The 17,851-nt window shown below is 44.8% G+C and overlaps 2 protein-coding genes across 2 annotated transcripts; both read left to right on the top strand.

The window, feature by feature from the left end:
• Window positions 1-7,027: 7,027 nt before the first annotated feature.
• Window positions 7,028-12,461, top strand: LOC123424610 (ubiquitin-activating enzyme E1 3). The gene is made up of 7 exons (XM_045108251.1): window positions 7,028-7,135; window positions 7,301-7,560; window positions 8,339-8,556; window positions 8,723-9,517; window positions 9,598-10,466; window positions 10,935-11,367; window positions 11,580-12,461. The coding sequence occupies exons 2-7, from the start codon at window positions 7,314-7,316 to the stop codon at window positions 12,174-12,176; spliced, it is 3,159 nt and encodes a 1,052-aa protein (XP_044964186.1). The 5' UTR covers window positions 7,028-7,135; window positions 7,301-7,313; the 3' UTR covers window positions 12,177-12,461.
• Window positions 12,462-14,216: 1,755 nt separating this feature from the next.
• LOC123424609 (probable inactive receptor-like protein kinase At3g56050) lies at window positions 14,217-17,178 on the top strand (the record flags this gene model as incomplete). The annotated part of the gene is made up of 6 exons (XM_045108250.1): window positions 14,217-14,613; window positions 14,724-14,790; window positions 15,339-15,754; window positions 15,841-16,031; window positions 16,114-16,246; window positions 16,366-17,178. Coding segments are annotated over 6 exons (1,788 nt in total), but the record flags the coding sequence as incomplete, so codon positions are not given.
• Between the last annotated feature and the right edge of the window lie 673 nt (window positions 17,179-17,851).

Genomic DNA, 17,851 nt, shown 5'->3' with positions numbered 1-17,851 from the left:
TAGAGTTCTTGATGACTACCGTAGTTCTCTACGCCCAACCATGGTTGAGGCATTTTTTTGTGCTTCTAGCTTCATCAAAGGATCAAAAGAAAACCTCATTAAGCCTACAATCATAGTGGTAATATTAATTGCTCTCTGTTGTCTATTACTTATAAGCTTCGACATACTATTTTAAAATGGACTGCCTAACTGAAATTGCATTTCCCTTTGTAGGAGGATGACATTGATGATGATGTTGAGTTCATTCCATTTCCTGAATCTATGGTGATGGTGGAAAGCAACTAGCAGGTTGGTGCTTCCATAATAGTTGACACTTGTAATTTTTATTTTCTTTCTCTTGTACTATTAAAGTTTCTCCTATTTAAGGCCTACAACACTACTGTACGAGAAACCTGAAAGTCTACTTTTTTGTTTCAAAATTTGCATGTAGGAATACTCTGCAAGTTCATGAAGGCATAAGCAGAAAGGTGGAAGGGCTCCTGGAATGTTCTTTTATTACTGGATGTAGCAAGTTTAATTATCTTACAATTTTAAATTATGCAATGTGACTTGGGCACTTGGCTGTGACGTCCTTTCGCTGTGAAAGGTGCTACTTTGGCTGTAACGTACTATTGTTGCTACTTTTAGGGGTTTGGCTGTGACGTCCTTTTTAAAATCTATTTTGGCTGTGACGTCCTTTTTAAAATCTATGCTATTTTAAATTTGTGATGGAAACCTTATGTGTTTGGGGTTTGGCACTTTGGTTGTAGCATGTTGCTATTATTTTTTAAATGCAAATGGTGCAAAGGTTGTGTGTTGTTGTTGCTACATGCTCTATGTGTGTTGTTGTTGCTGCTACATACTGTGTGTTGTTGGTGCTACATACTACCAGACTTCTGTGCTGTTGCTGCTACATACTCTTGTTTACTACCTTAACGAGCACACGTGAACATTCACGAGCATAACAAGCCCATAACGAACCGAGCTGAACATAGGTTTTAGCTCGTTAATATTAACGAGCTTAACGATAACGAGCTTAATGATAACGAGCCGAACGAGCCGAACGTACGACCCCGTGATGTCAACCATGTTGCCTTCGAATTCACATCGTACGCGTGGATAGAATAAGGAAGGAAACCAGCGCCTTGCAAGAACCCACCCAGCTATGGACGGCAGCGCCGAAGAGGGGCACGCGCACGCGGTACGTGCCGCACGAGCTGGTCACACAGATCCTGCTTCATCTCCCCGTCGAGTCGCTGCTGCGGCTCACCTGCGTCTGCAAGGCCTGGGAAGACACCATCACCGGTGACCAGTCGTTCCACCGCGAGCACGCCCGAGTCCAAGAGTCGTGCGTGCTCATCGCTCCGCGACTCAAACTCTACGACGCCGGCCGTCCTTTTGCCATCACGGGCATGGTCACCACGCCCGGCTTGGGCCAGGACGCCGGAACCCTCGCTCAAGCCATGGACTCCTTCTTCTTCCCCACCCAAGAAGCCAGCCGCAGGCACGATCTCGCGCACTGTGACAGCCTTGTGCTGGTCGTGTCCGGGGACGACACCGTGCGGGTGGTCAACCCGGCCACACACCTCACCCTACCCCTGCCCCGGGGCTACGTCACGGCGGCCGCGCTCCATAGGTGCTTCCATGGGGCGTTAGGTCTCGGGCATGACCCTCGCTCCAACGCGTACAAGGTTGCCCGTATCTGTTACCGCTCCGTGCACATGCCCGGGACAGGTGGCTGCATCTACACCCTCGCCATGGAGGTGTTCAGTGTTCACCATCCGCACAGATCAGCAGCATTGGCGTCAGACGACGGAGCCACCACCATACCCTATCATCGCATGTCGGACAGCAACCTTCTCCAAAGGCTCCTTGCTGTGGACAATCGATGAGTCGATGATGCGTGTGGGGGGTGGCGTGGCCGTCCGAGGCTTCCTCCGCTTCAGCTTGGACGATGAGACTTTCAGCGTCATGCCAGCGCCTCCTGGGTGTCCTGACCTACGATGCTTGACGTCCAACTTGGTTGAGACGCACGGGGAGCTGTGCCTTGCTCACGAAGGGCCCAAAGAGGAAGGATCTTTCAGGAGGTCGGCTTGGATATGGGTGTGCAATGATGTGGATGGGTCCAGTCCGCCACGATGGGTTCGACGCCATGTCATAAACGTCCCATGCCATATACTCCCTCCTTTCCGCTTTACATGGCTTATCTCAAAATTTTCAGATTTCCATTATATTAAACTCATTTTGATCTAATTGAGTTAAATTGCTTTAAGTCTCACGCCATATTTAATTCATAGAGTTTAGAGAAAGGAGGTGAGTGGATATGCATGCATCGTTTTCTATATCCATCATGCAAGTCTAATGAGAAGGAGGATGCTACATTTATTGCCTTAGAAATTGAATATGTGAGAAAATTTTCATTGGCTAGTTAAAACTAGTGTCATCCACTCACAATTCACCTTGGTTGATAGGATTTTAGATTTAAGTCCTGTAAACTGAAAAGAAGGGAGTAAACCTTATAACCGTGTCTAAAGACGGTACTATATTGTTTCAAGAGGAACCTTGCAATCTCATGTGCTATGGTAGCCAAAGCATAGAAGGTGTTAGGCATGGTGGCTATCTTGCATGACTTGACATATCATCATCCAGACTCAAACACGCATGTTAAGTACCCCAAAAGAAACGGTCTATAGCTATGATTTAATCTCTTACGTTCCAAGCCTGGTGACAATCTAGTTGCTCAGTAGAAAACAATGTGCAATTGCATTTGCGTGACAATGAAATGTAAGAGATGATGAGAAACAATTTTCCCAAGTGCTATAAGAGATGATGAGAAACAATTTTCTCAAGTGCTGATGGTGCATCACTATTGTGTTGTATTTTATTTTTTTAATTTGTTTCCATAGAAGATGTTCTAGTTTTTATAGTTTTTGGTCCCTTGTCATTAGTGTTCATTGTTTTCCTCGATGCTCTACTAGGCCGGGTTGCAATGCTATATTGGCATTTGAGCTGACAGACTTAAAGACGAAGGGTCGGTTGGCTCGCAAGCCAAGTGCCGATCGCGCTTCGACGCACCTATGTTGTCTTTTTTTTTATTAGTGAAAGGGCTTATGCGTTGCAACGGGAAAACAAATTATAATCTTTAATGGTCATATTACATTTTGCTGCATCATCGAGATACACCATCACTTTCAATTTCAGGAAATCATGAACATTTTTTAAGCTCGTAAACACATTTGAAATCATCAACTTTTTAAAATTCCTGAACACTTTTATAAATTTCGAACATTTTCTAAAAGTAAGAACTTTTTTTTTTCAATTCATGAAAGCTTTGTCCTGCCTTGTCAACCCCTCTTTGTCCTGAATTGACATATATCTACAATATATTCATTTTCACTTTAACTTGCAACAAAAATTGTTTATATGCGAGAAGCTAGCCTTTACGCATTTTTATCATGGATGCCTTGATGGACAACCCTTCGAGCTTCTTCTTTTTATTTTTCTTTTCTATTTTCCCTTTTTCTTTCTTTGTTTTCTTTTCTGTTTTCTGTTTACTGTTTCCACTTTTTATAATAAAAAATCACTTTTTTCGTAATTTTATGTCTTAACTCGTGATTTTTTTGTTCATCGAATTACAAAACTGTTTAAACTTCAAACAATGTTCATCAAATTCAATTTTTCGTTCATTTGGAATTACAAAATGTTCATCAAATTTAAAATTTCTTCATCAAACTAAAAAAATAATCAAATTATATTTGTGATCACAGTTTTAAAAAAAAGTTTATCAAATTCAAATATTGTTCATTAAATTTAAAAAGATCATTTTTTCAGAAAAATGTTCTTGAATACAAATGTTGTTCATCAAGTTGAAAAAATGTTCATCGATTTCAGAATTATTTCAGCATATACAAATAATTGTTAATTAGTATTGAAAATGATCGTAATTCCCTTTTCATAAAAATAAAAAATGTTTATTAAAATTTTAAGAAAGTTCATTCTTTTTAAATCGAGAACATTTTATTAATTCAAGAACTGTCTTTAAGAATTCGAATTTTTGAATTTTTCGAATTTTTTGTATTCTCGACTTGCTTTAGCATAGAAAATAATTCAAAAAGAAAATAAAAAGGAAAACGAAAAGAAAAAAAGGGAGCACCTTGCCCCGTGCATGGGCTGACACAGCAGGGCTGGAGGGTGCGCGGTGCCGAGACTGGGGATGCCTCCTGCCCTGATGGAAATCCTATTTGACGATTAATGTGTTGCAGCGTTTCCACTTTTGGGAACCTTTTAGAGTTTCCCAGAAGGTTTTTTCTGGCTTTAGGCCTTGAACCCGTTTTCCTGTTTCTTTTAGGCTTTTTATTTTTTATTTTTTTCTGTTTATTTTTCTTCTTTTTCTATTTCATGTTTATTTTGAAAAAATCGAAAATTGTTCGGAAATTTTAAAAATTATTCTTGTCTCTATAAAAAAGTTCAGTTTTTCAATTTTTGTGTTTTACAAAATTGTTCATAAATTCAAAAAAATGGGAATTTCCGAAAACGTTCTCATTTATCAAAAATTGTTAGGAATGTATTTGTTTTATTTTTTAAATAATGACAGGTATTTTAATAATGTCTATGTTCTAAAAAGTTGTTCACAAATTTCAAAAGGTGATCTTGTTTTGAAAATTTTCTTCACGTATTAAATAATTGTTGTGTTCCATTTCTTTAGGATTTTAGTAATTGTTCTCCATTTCTAAATTGGTTCCCAAAATCAAAAGATGATGATCATTTTAAAAAATGTTGCCGGTTTGAAATTTTGTTTACAAATGCAAAAAATGACCACGTTTGCGAAAAAAGATCGGAAATGTTAAAATGTGTTCTCCATTTCAGAAAATTGTTCATAAGCTCAAATAATAACTCAAATTTTGGAATATTTTTCAGAATTCTTTCAAATAGTGTGAAGTCTGCTATGTTATTGGTTCTTAACTGTTGCTATGTGAATCCGTCAATAGATCTCTTCGGTTGTAGTGGCTAGCAGTCCCGTGTTTGAATCCTAGCGACCGTGAGTAACATTTTTGTGATTCTTTGACATCTCATTCAGGGTGCACCACAATGGGTCGACCCAATGTATTTGAAGTAGAATGCGGCATATAGGACCTCCCCGTGCTGATGTCTCGCTTCCTGCAGAATATTAGCTCGACACGTCTACAGGGAGCTGGTCAATGGGCCAGCCCAGTAGTCATCGTTAGGTTCAATTCACAAAGATTTTATATCTTGTTTGTATTTTGAATTAAACTAAAATGGTTCAAGAGTTCATCCAATTAATGAGTTAATTGGTTGGTTAATCGCTACACATCGGGTGACCGAATTGAATAAAACATATTTATCGCGTTAACTTGCTAGGCCGATTAAATGGTTTGTCACATCGATTAAACGGTTTGTTAGACCGATTAATCCCTTGTGAGGCCGATTAATCATCTTTGGCCCGATAACTCGTTGACAAACAAAGTTTGATTATTTTGCCCATAACCCTTCTAGCCCATACCGCTCTTTAATAACTAGGGTTTATTCCTCCACCTGCCCCTCCTCCTCTCATCACATCCCGCCCTGGATGGCAGCTGGCCAGGTCCTCGTCGTTGTGTTGCCACTTCCCCTTCACCCCTCTGTGTCGTTGTTTTATATTCTTCCTATGTGTGCTACTACTTTCCTTTCTCCTTCACAACCTGCCACCTCTAGAAAACCGGCCCGTTCAGACGTCCTGCACGACTGTTGTCACCTTTCCTTTGTTCATCGTTATCGTGGGGCCGCCATATCTCGAAGTTGCATCGCGAAAATTAGCATAAAAGTTTGTTGACTCGTTGTATACATGTACTTTGATGATTTTTACGCCCACATGAATGATTGTTGTTGTATACATGTTTGTCATCTATTTAAAAAAGAAAATGATGCCATTCGCTTCATATTTGCATTGTTATAAAAAATATCCATACAAATTTTATTTGTATTAAGTTGAAAATTGCATCAATTAATGGTTGACCAATTAATTCAGTTAATAAGCCGATTCAGCGATTAATCGCTACTCCCAACCAAGCGTGCTCCTACAAGTTATCGATTTCTTCAACTAAACAAATTAATTTAGTTATTTTTAAATGTGTTCATTGCACTTTTAAAAAATGTCCATACAGTGTGGCAAAAATCTAGGCTCAACTTTTAAGAAAATGTGTGTACCATAACAAAAAATCTCGCGACATTTAAAAAAAAGCACGTGTTACAAATGTAAAAATTGGTTGTGTAATTCCTTGTTGATGGAACCCTGCTTTACCCCCATGTTAGTACCTTGGAAGTTATTGCTGTTGGTGTACTCTCCGGCTAACTCTTGGGTTTGTCTCCGTGCTAGCTTCCAGGCGCTTTGTCCTGCCTTGTCAACCCCTCTCTCTTTGCACATGACGCCGTGTAGTAGTATTATTTGCTTATGACAAAATATAATTCGGAATTGATCTGCGTACGATGAATCTGTGTATACGAAAATCGTATACAAACAGTCGTATATAATTAGTGTCGCATCCCTCAATCGCCTGCGCTTCCCGTGGTCGATCCTCGTGTTGCGTCCTACCAACTCCATGCCGTGTGTTTAATCGGTTTTCTTGATAAACCCTATCACGGGTGGTTTCCAACCCGGTTCCCCCGCAACAAAGCTCTCTTTTTGAACCGAGATCAACACACGCGCGGAGGGTTTCCTTCCCCAGAACGACCGATTCAAAAAAAAAACTTGCTCGTCGAGTTCGTATTTTGAAATTTTTGCGCCAACAGTATTTTGAAATTCAAAAAACAACACGAGTTTCAGCGCATCGGTGGGCGGTGGGCGGCAGAGAGAGAGAGAGAGAGAGCCACCACAACACGGGTTTCGAAAGTGGCAAGCAGTGAAGCCCCGCTTTCAAACCCACCCTAAAATGAGTTTGGCGAGCAGCCAATCCGGCCTCCCCGCATATAAAGAAAGCCTCCCCGTCATCTTCCATCCCACCCCAAACGCTCTGCCACAACACCAGCGCCGCCTCCCCCTTGCCCCCGACGCCGCCCCACGAATCAGTACTCCCCACCGAAGCTCCCGCCCCGCCCGGCCCCCGAAACCTAGCCGCCACGCGAAGCACCCCCGCGCCGGCGAGGCCGCCGCCCCCGGCAGGTACGTCCCTTCCTTCCGCTCCAATCCATCTCCATCCCCAATCCGTCCCGTTCCCCCGATTGGTACTACTACTATTTAGCGCCCGCGTCCCGCGCGGGGGAGGGTTGTTGTGCCGGATTGGGGGTGTCGGCCATGGGTGGGTTGCTTACGGCGGCTGCTGCGCAGGGGCCTGCGCGCCATGCTCCCGTCCAAGAGGCCGTCCGACGCCGCAGCGGCGGGGGACGAAAGCGGCGGCCGCGGAGGGGACGCCAAGAGGCCCAAGCTCGACGCAGGCGGCGGCGGGGGCCCGAACGGGGCCGCGCCGCAGGAGATCGACGAGGACCTCCACAGCAGGCAGCTCGCCGTGTACGGGAGGGAGACCATGCGGCGCCTCTTCGCCTCCGACGTCCTCGTCTCCGGGCTCAACGGCCTCGGCGCTGAAACCGGTCTGCCTGCTAACCCCGCCCTTCTCCGCCTGCCATTTTTTGTTTTACTTTGTTGCGTTGACATACTATATCATGCATACACTGAATTTCACACCAATGTCCATTCCTTGTAGAGATTGGACTGTGTTTTTGTCTGCTATGTAGTGCTCGTACTGCCTAAACTCTTGTTCATACTGGTCACGAATCGCTCAACTTCTTTTAACCATTCTGTGTTGGGGATGGAATGGTCGATTACAGCTAAACTGCAAACTTGGATGCTCGTTTCATTACCGATGAGAATGGGACCTGGGGATGGGGGATGAGTGCTTGTGCTGTTTCTGTTCATATCTATTTCATGTGTTTATACAAAAGGCTTGCTTATTGTAGCTGCAGAATTGTGCTGGAAAATTCTACACCAATGTCCATTCCATGTAGTTGTAGATTAACTGGTCTATGAGTGTTTCTTTGTCTGTTGTAGAGGTGATATATCCCCGAATCTGTTAGAGATACTGGTCTGAAATTGCTGAAAGGTTTTAACCCACAGTGTTGGGCATGTAAATGTAATGCTCCATAATATAACGGCTAAACTGGGGATTGCTGGATGCTCCTTTGATTTATTGATTAGCGATGCAAATGAAACCTGGGGGTGGGGGCAGTGCTTGTGTTGTTTGTGGCTAGCCAATTTTTTTTTTTAATTTTTATACCAGTTAAAAGTGTTAGCAGGTTCTGCAGCTAATACGCCCCAACTCTCATGTGTTGTGCCTGTTGTATTAAACATACATGCTGACCTTTTTTGCAGCAAAGAATCTTGCCCTTGCTGGAGTCAAGTCTGTCACTATACATGATGTGAAAAATGTGGAGATGTGGGACTTGTCTGGCAATTTCTTTTTATCTGAGGATGACATTGGGAAGAACAGGGCCGCTGCTTGTGTAGCAAAGCTGCAGGAGCTGAACAATGCTGTTCTTATCTCAGCTCTAACAGAAGAACTAACGACGGAGCACCTGTCTAAGTTCCAGGTTTTTCTCTAGTCCTTACTGCCAAAATCCATTGTTTTCCACTTGCAAACTTTTTCTTGCTGACAGCTGACCTTATGTGTAGCCTGCTGCATACACCAATTTAGATTTCATACACTTCGCGTTGCTTTGATATGACTGTCTAACTTGCAGCTTATTTTCATGGCAGGCTGTTGTTTTCACTGATATAGGTTTAGACAAGGCTTATGAATTTGATGAGTATTGTCACAACCACCAGCCTCCTATTTCCTTCATCAAATCTGAAGTCTGTGGCCTTTTCGGTAGTGTCTTTTGTGACTTTGGACCAAAGTTTACTGTTCTTGATGTTGATGGTGAAGATCCACATACTGGTATAATTGCATCCATCAGCAATGATAACCCTGCACTGATATCCTGTGTTGATGATGAACGGCTTGAGTTCCAAGATGGTGATCTTGTTGTTTTCTCTGAGGTCCATGGTATGACAGAACTGAATGATGGAAAACCAAGGAAGGTTAAAAATGCAAGGCCGTTTTCATTTAGCATCGAGGAGGACACAAGTAACTTTGGCACTTACGTAAAAGGTGGAATTGTCACACAGGTGAAAGAACCAAAGGTGCTATGTTTCAAGGCACTAAGAGATGCCATGACAGATCCTGGAGATTTTCTTCTGAGTGACTTCTCAAAGTTTGAGCGCCCCCCTGTGCTTCACCTGGCATTTCAAGCTCTGGACAAATTTAAGAAAGACCATGGACGCTGCCCTGCTGCTGGTTGTGAGCAGGATGCTCAAAGTTTTCTGAAGATTGCTGCTGCTATTAATGAAACTTCAGCTGATCGCAAGCTGGACACTATTGATGAGAAACTATTCCAACAGTTTGCAAGTGGTTCTCGAGCTGTTTTGAACCCTATGGCTGCGATGTTTGGTGGTATTGTTGGTCAAGAAGTTGTGAAGGCTTGTTCAGGGAAGTTCCATCCTCTCAACCAGGTTTGTGCTCTGATCCACATGTCTTCTTTGTTCTTATGGTCACACATTATCCTTTTCTGATTAAGCTCCAACTTATGCAGTTCTTCTACTTTGACTCTGTTGAATCCCTGCCAACATATCCGTTGGAACCCCAAGACTTGAAGCCATCAAACAGCCGCTATGATGCTCAGGTCTCTGTGTTTGGTTCCAAGCTTCAGAAGAAAATGGAGGAGGCTAATACTTTTGTTGTAGGGTCTGGTGCTCTTGGATGTGAATTCCTGAAAAATCTTGCGTTAATGGGAGTGTCTTGTAGCAGCAAGGGAAAGTTAACCATAACAGATGATGATATCATTGAGAAAAGTAATTTAAGCCGTCAATTCTTGTTCCGTGACTGGAATATTGGACAGGCAAAGTCTACTGTGGCTGCTACAGCCGCCAGTGCTATCAACCCCAGCCTTCACATTGATGCTCTCCAGAACCGTGCCTGTCCAGATACCGAGAATGTCTTCCATGACACATTCTGGGAGGGCCTAGATGTTGTCATCAATGCACTTGATAATGTCAATGCCAGGATGTATATGGACATGAGGTGCCTGTACTTCCAGAAGCCACTACTGGAGTCAGGTACATTGGGTGCAAAGTGCAATACTCAAATGGTGATTCCTCACCTTACTGAAAACTATGGGGCTTCAAGAGATCCTCCTGAGAAGCAGGCACCTATGTGCACAGTCCATTCGTTTCCACACAACATTGATCACTGCTTGACATGGGCTCGTTCAGAGTTTGAGGGTTTGCTGGAGAAAACGCCAAATGAAGTGAACTCTTTTCTGTCTAACCCTGCTCAATATGCTGCTGCAATGAGGAAGGCAGGTGATGCTCAAGCAAGAGAATTGCTTGAACGTGTCTCTGAGTGTCTTAACAAGGACCGGTGCAGTACATTTGATGATTGCATAAGCTGGGCCCGACTGAAGTATGTTCTCTTTTCTACCTTTGTTTGTTGCAGTCTCCTTTGCATGAATATTGTTACATTTTTGCTTGGTTCTCAACTGGACTTTAAGCTGCTCACTTGGTTGCCTAGATAATTCATCCAAAAAACATCACATTCTCCTTTACATGAAGTTTGTTACGTTTTTGCTAGGTTCTCAACTAGATTTTGAGCTGCTGACTTAGTTGTCTAGATAATTCATCACAAAAATGATTAGGTCGGTCCACCAGGCACGGATGATCAATTTAGCCGTTGTCACTTTTATATTAACATTCAATTGTGTGACCTGCATAGACTAGTACTGTTGAGAACTTGATATTGCATCACCTTGCTGTGCATGAGGCATTGGCATTAAGTACCGTACTTCTATAATTTCTCTTTTTTCCTTGGAGGTGTAGCTCATTTTGTGTTTCAGATTTTGGCTCAAGTTAAAGTCTTTTTTTTTTTTTTCAGATTTGAGGATTATTTCTCTAACCGCGTGAAGCAGCTCACATTCACTTTTCCTGAAGATGCTGCCACTAGTATGGGTGCTTCTTTTTGGTCTGCCCCCAAGCGCTTCCCCCGTGCACTGCAGTTTTCAGCTGCTGATCAGTCTCACCTTAACTTCATTATGTCTGCTTCGATATTGAGAGCGGAGTCATTTGGGGTTGCTATACCTGAATGGGCAAAGGATACTAGTAAGCTGGCTGATGTAGTAAAGAAGATTGCAGTTCCTACATTCGAGCCAAAGCAGGGGGTTAATATTGTGACAGATGAGAAGGCATCGAATCTTTCCAGCACCTCAGTTGACGATGTCGCTGTTATTGAAGATCTTCTGGCTAAGTTGCAAGAATATGCCAAGAGGCTACCTCCAGGATTCCAAATGAAACCTATCCAATTTGAGAAGGTAATTATTCCAAATATTGTTCACAACATTTTATACCCACATTATGACTCTTCTGTACTCTTCAGCATGTAGGTTTGAAAATGTTATTCCAAATATTGCGTCAGCAAGTCCTAGGTTTAAATTTTTGTTCAGAAACGTTGACATGTTTTCATATTCACATTACAACTCTTCTGTACTCTTCAGAATATAATCCCCTCGCTTTGCTTTTACAGGATGACGACACCAACTTTCACATGGATCTAATATCCGGGCTAGCAAACATGCGTGCAAGGAACTACAGCATCCCAGAAGTCGACAAGCTGAAGGCCAAGTTCATCGCAGGCAGGATCATCCCAGCCATCGCAACCTCAACCGCAATGGCCACAGGGCTCGTGTGCCTCGAGCTGTACAAGGTCATCGCCGGTGAGCACCCCGTCGAGGACTACCGCAACACATTCGCGAACCTGGCCCTGCCCCTCTTCTCGATGGCCGAGCCAGTTCCACCGAAGGTCATGAAGCACAAGGAGACGAGCTGGACCGTGTGGGACCGGTGGTCCGTCAAGGGCAACCTCACCCTGGCTGAGCTCCTGCAGTGGTTCGCCGACAAGGGCCTCACCGCCTACAGCATCTCCTGCGGCACCTCCCTGCTGTACAACAACATGTTTGCGAGGCACAAGGACAGGCTGACCAAGAAGGTGATCGACATCGCCAAAGAGGTGGCCAAGGTGGACGTCCCCGAGTACCGGAGGCACCTGGACATCGGCGTGGCCTGCGAGGACGAGGACGAGAACGACGTCGATATCCCTCTCGTCTCGGTTTACTTCCGCTAGTCGGTCCTCGAGATAAAACTTTCTGCATCATCCCTAGGCCTGCTCTTCTCCAAAACTAGCAAGATAAAAAACCTTGCATCATCATCCTCGGGCCTGCTCTCAAAGACTAGCTTTGCTAAATCCCTGATGTAGTCAAGCCGCCGCTCTCGCGCTGATCGATCTATCATATCATGGTTACCTCAAGATGTTCTCTCCTTGTGGTACACTGGTCCTGCAGCTATTTGCTCGTTGGTCGCATTCAGATAGTTGGGAGGAATGAACAAAGGACACATCGGTTACGGTTAATCGACAGGTTACCAACAGACACATTTGGTAGTACCATCTTTATGGCGCATTACCATCTCTCCTCCGGTTATCCAGTGAGCTCGCCCAGTCTTCTGGCTGAATCTGTGACGTTTTTCCATCAGGATATTTTTCTCCGTAGATGTTTGCAGTTGCACCTTGAGATATTTGATTCAGATTTTTGGTCTGGCTCAAAGATCGAGGCTGGGCAGACAAGTGCCGGATCACGAACGCGGTTTAGCTGCTGATGCAGGAGACATGACTGCATATGCACCATGTCATCTGATATTATATTTTTGTTGGCACGAACCTAGGACTCTCTCTCTTTCCTAAGATCAAAGATCGTGTCAGCGCCGAGACGACGCAAGATCAAGTATTTTATTTATCCTGCGCGGTCAGACGATGTAGCAGTACTACTAAAGTTAATCCACTCGTTAACGGTCGAGGGGGAGCAGGAACGGGTCACGGATAACCGGCTGCAGCACCACTTGATTGTAAAGTAATTCGGGGGGCAGTTGATGAGAGAGCGAAGGGATCACGTCCAAATAAGTGATCAATGCAGCATGTGAGTCTCGGTACTACTCCCTCTGTTCCTAAATATAAGTCTTTTAAGCGATTTCACTATGTGTCTACATACGGAGCAAAATAATTAAATGTATACTTTAAAATATGTCTATTAGTTTATATACATCCGTATGTAGTCCACTAATGAAATCTTTATAAAGATTTATATTTAAGAACGGAGGGAGTAGTTTATTTGCGGTTATTAAAGGAAAACACTGTTGCTAGTCACGGTCAACTGCTCTGCTTCTGGGTACTACCTCCCATACATGTAAACCAAATTACTACTACTACGAGGTGTATATGTAAGCTGCACCGAATCACCGAGCCGTCGTGCTTGGTCTCCCGGTCCGCATCACGCACGCACGCACCAGGATGAATTTCCACGCAATTTTCAAGGGGTGGCCAGCTCCGTCCATCTATTTTCCCTGGGAAAAACTTTCAAACTATTCATCAGTTGTCATGGCGGTAAAAATAACACAAGTAATAAAATTATTACATGTAGGTGGTCCGTTTAGCTCCCATCTAGATATAAATTAACTATAAGTTTTGCCGTTTACGCGAAGATTTTCAAAGGGGGTTTCACACCGCACCATTTCTTCATGTGCGGATCTATGCGGGTTTTTTCTTCTTCTTTTGTTTGATCGATCGCGGTTACATGAGATCTTGTACGTTCTCTAGATGAGAATCAGCAAGTCCGAATTGTCAAAAACTCTTCGCAGCTCATAGTCTGCACCGCTACTTGGCAGCAGGTATGTCTTGCCCAAACTCGACTCAAGACTTGTCGACACTTTGCGAACCATGAACCCATGATTCGCAAACCTTCTTCCTATCACTTGTCGACGCAGGCTCGGCCCGAGACTTTAAAAACTCTATACGAAACTTGAACCCGTGATTCGCAAATCTTCTCTCCTTCTTTTTCGCTCCTTTTGTCCTCCTTTGAAAGATTCTCCTTTCCATTTCCTTTGCTTCGCCTGAAAAAAGAAGAAGAAGCAAAACAATAAAATCAACAAAGCGAAGCATTCAAAACAGGGCATAAAACACACACACACACACACACACAAGAATCACAAAAAAGGGTTCACGCGTCCAACCTTTTTTTGTTGCCAGGCTTTAACAAGGAAACAATAGTAAGTAAGTAAGCAGGAAAGGAAGGAAGGCATTCATTTTCGTTGAGGAGAATGGAATGAATGACGCTTGTCCCCGAGCTGGCCGGTCTCTGTCGCCTACCTTTCCCTCGGCCGCGTCCAACTCCAACCCAACCTCTTCCCTCCCTCCACCGCTCACGCGTTTCCTCCCAGATCCCCCCACCCCCACCCTCTCCCCTCGCCACCAAACCAAACCCAGCTTCACCTTCACATTCCTCTTCTCTTCTCGCTCGGTCCCCGCGACTCGCTCCAGCCACATGCCACTGCCCCGCGCCCGCGCTCCTGCTCCTCTCGCCGCCGCTGCCGTTCCTCCCCACGACTGATGGGGGACCCGCGTCACCCGCCGCCTTCGCTCCACCGTCTTCTCCTGCCGCCGCCGCTGCTTCTGCTGCTGCTGGTGCTCGTCTCCGTCTCCGTCTCCTGCCCGCTCGTCCACGGCGCAGCAGGTCCCGCCTCCTTCTTGGTTTTTCGCTTTGCTTCTTTCTTTCTTCCTTCCTTCCTTCTGCCGAAGCGGGCGGGCTGATCTCGGGCGTGTCGTCCTTCTTTGTTTCTGCAGCGGGTGGAGGAGGGCCCGGTGCTCGGGAATGGAGCGCGGGCATGGAATCCGCTCCCGTTCAGCTCAGGTGAGCCTGCGAACCCGCGGCGCCCTTGCTGATTTTAGTACTGCTGCTATGCTCGTTAGTCATGGAGATCGGGAGGGCTGGAATTTTCTGGGATTTTTTGTTTTGTTTTGAGGGGGAGCGTATGCAACTGTATAACTGTAGTTTGGCTTTGCCTGGTGGTGTTGGTTGGTGTGGTGATTCGGCAATCATTCGAAGCGGCCTGGCTTATCGGCCGGTGGTTAGGTGGAGCCGAGTTGTTATGACTTTGGTTGAAAGGTGGCGCCGTGGCGCAAATCTGCGGGGAGGGAGGGCATGTTTCTGCCTGCCTGCCTGCCTGATTGATCGAATCATCTCTCTTCTGGTAGTAGAGTAATCAATCATGCCGGCATCTGAAACGGGTTAACAAATCTGAACTCGCACTGTTCTTTGTTTTGTAATAATAATAACATACAGCTGTTGTTACATCTGGAAATGTCACCATGAGTGGAATTTACTTATGATGATCAAAGTGTTTCTTACTCAAGTTGATATGTTTCTCCGTTTTGCTTCATGTGCTGTTGAAACATCAGGAATTCGCACCCGAGAAGGCTGCTACAGATACACTTCCCACCATTTCTCCTGCCACCGACTCGAGCTCCTGACCACAACAAGGGCAGGCATCGCGCAGGAGCACCATCGCCTGCTCCGTCGCCCTCGCCGTTCATCGCCCCGCCTAAGGCATCACCATCTCCATCGCTAGCCCCTCCACAATCGGTCAGGCCTCTGCCTTCCGCCCCACAGCCAAGCCATGATCCTCGGGTTGATGCCCCAGTCAACGCTGTTCATAAGCATTCCTGGAGAGCCTACGGTTTGGTCACGGCAGGTGGTGCGGCCTTCCTTGTCATGACTGCGGCATTTGCTGTATACTGCCGGGCGAAGAAAGTCGGTACTGTGAGGCCTTGGGTAACAGGGTTAAGCGGGCAACTGCAGCGAGCCTTCGTGACAGGTATCCTTCATGCTATGTGTGCATATCTGTTATCATATATTTTGTTCTTTGGTTGCACCTTAACACATGATCAATCATGCTTCCAGGTGTGCCTTCGCTGAAACGGTCAGAGCTGGAGGCAGCCTGCGAGGATTTCAGCAATATAATTGGTTCTACGGCTAACTGCATGTTGTATAAGGGAACATTATCAAGCGGGGTTGAAATAGCAGTTGTGTCAAGTTTAATATCATCTAAGAATGATTGGTCAAAAGAATGTGAATCCCAGTACAGGAAAAAGGTAACCTGCCGTTAATCTCCTTTATATGCACACTATTTTTCTTTTGCGAAATACACATTGACTGAAATGGCTGTGGTCTCAGATCTCAAGTTTATCCAAAGTGGGCCACAAGAACTTTATAAACCTGCTTGGCTACTGTGAAGAAGAAAATCCTTTCACCAGAGCTATGGTGTTTGAATATGCTCCAAATGGGACTCTTTTCGAGCATCTCCATGGTAAGTGTGTACATAATATATCCTTTTAGTTTTCTCTCTGTCAACAGAATGATTCCTGTAATGTTCAGACACCACTTCAACAATTGCAGTATTTGATAATGCTTTTGATTATGCTGCAGTTAGAGAAGCTGAGAACTTGGACTGGATGGCCCGTCTTAGAATATCGATGGGGATAGCTTACTGTCTCGAGCAAATGCACAAGCTGAATCCACCCGTCGTGCCGCGGAGCTTCAGCTCAACAACTATCTACCTCACCGATGATTTTGCCGCAAAGGTCTCAGATCTTGATTTCTGGAACGGCACCAAGGGATCTGATTCCGTCAGCGACGACTGCACCATGCTGGACACGGAGAGCATCGTGCATCAGTATGGCATTATACTGCTGGAGATATTAACCGGGAGAGTGCCCTTCCCTGAGCAAGACCTGCCACTTGAAAAGTGGGCGTCCATCTATTTTGAGGGCAAGATGCCTCTTGCAGAGCTGATCGACTCGAGCCTGGGATCCTTCCCTGAGGAAACAGCGCACGCGTTGTGCGACGTCGCGAGGTCCTGCATCGACCCGGACCCGAGCAGGAGACCGCGGATGGCGCAGGTGGCGGCCCGGATGAAGGAGATCACGGCGGTGGGGCCTGAGGGCGCGACCCCGAAGGTGTCGCCGCTGTGGTGGGCTGAGCTTGAGATCATGTCTGCTGAAGCTACCTGATGGTGGATCCCCTTTGGCAGTCCATTTCCCCTGTTGTGACCATGGATTCTTTGGTTTGCTTTATTGTTTCTTGTACTGAGAAGTTGGTTATGGCTTTAAGATTGAACGTGTAGTAGGTTAGTGGCATTGTAATGAGGTGTCCTGCCAGCAAATCTAGTGAAAGTACACGGGGGAGATGTGTGGTTTACACCGTTTGTTAACCTTTGATTTGATCAAATTCTTAGGCAAACATCTGGTGAGCAGTGTGGCAAACATCTGGAGTACTGAAAAAATCCAGCCAGGCAGAAGCTTGGGGCTGTGAAAGTTAAAATCGTCCAAGCAAAACATCAGCGAAATATGATTTGATATCTATGCTTTTTTCTTGGAATGTACTCACTCCGGAAATACTTGTCCTACAAATGAATAAAATGGATGTCTCTAATAGAAATAGAATCGAAGAACGCATTGTGAGAAATTACATTTTCCGTAATATGTCCCGGCGTGTACGTGTAGTTTTGACACAGAAATGTAGTGATTTGCGGGCTACGCGGAAGGAAAAGGACAAATGGTGGTATGGATGCACAAATATGCTTATTGTTATGTACGCCCAATGGAGAAGATATATTGTGCAATTTGACACGTATGCGGTGGCATGTGGCATGTGGAGCGTACATTGATGTATATGTGGATTTTTCATAAGGAAACTAGAACTTTGGAACAGAAAGAATTCGAGAAAGAATTGAAGCTCTCCACCCTCCAACATTTTTTTTAAAAGTTAGCAGGAGAGCTGTTAAAATTCCATTGCAGAAGAAGGGGCTGATGACTGGAACTGCTCGGTTTATAAGGAATCCAGACGAAAACCTATACAACGGGCATACCGCCCACACCACCTAGCTACACTAGTTAGAAACACCACGAAGACA

This window comes from Hordeum vulgare, chromosome 2H (assembly GCF_904849725.1).
Source record: "Hordeum vulgare subsp. vulgare chromosome 2H, MorexV3_pseudomolecules_assembly, whole genome shotgun sequence".
NCBI classification, from domain to species: domain Eukaryota; kingdom Viridiplantae; phylum Streptophyta; class Magnoliopsida; order Poales; family Poaceae; genus Hordeum; species Hordeum vulgare.
Note: the sequence above shows the minus strand (reverse complement) of the source record. Positions and strands in the feature narration are given on the sequence as shown.

Coding starts and splice junctions, on each gene's coding strand:
- LOC123424610 (XM_045108251.1), top strand. CDS start 7,314: ATGCTCCCGTCCAAGAGGCCGTCCGACGCCGCAGCGGCGGGGGACGAA. Junction 10,467..10,934: donor ATAAGCTGGGCCCGACTGAA/GTATGTTCTCTT, acceptor TTTTTTTTTCAG/ATTTGAGGATTATTTCTCTA. Junction 11,368..11,579: donor AACCTATCCAATTTGAGAAG/GTAATTATTCCA, acceptor TTGCTTTTACAG/GATGACGACACCAACTTTCA.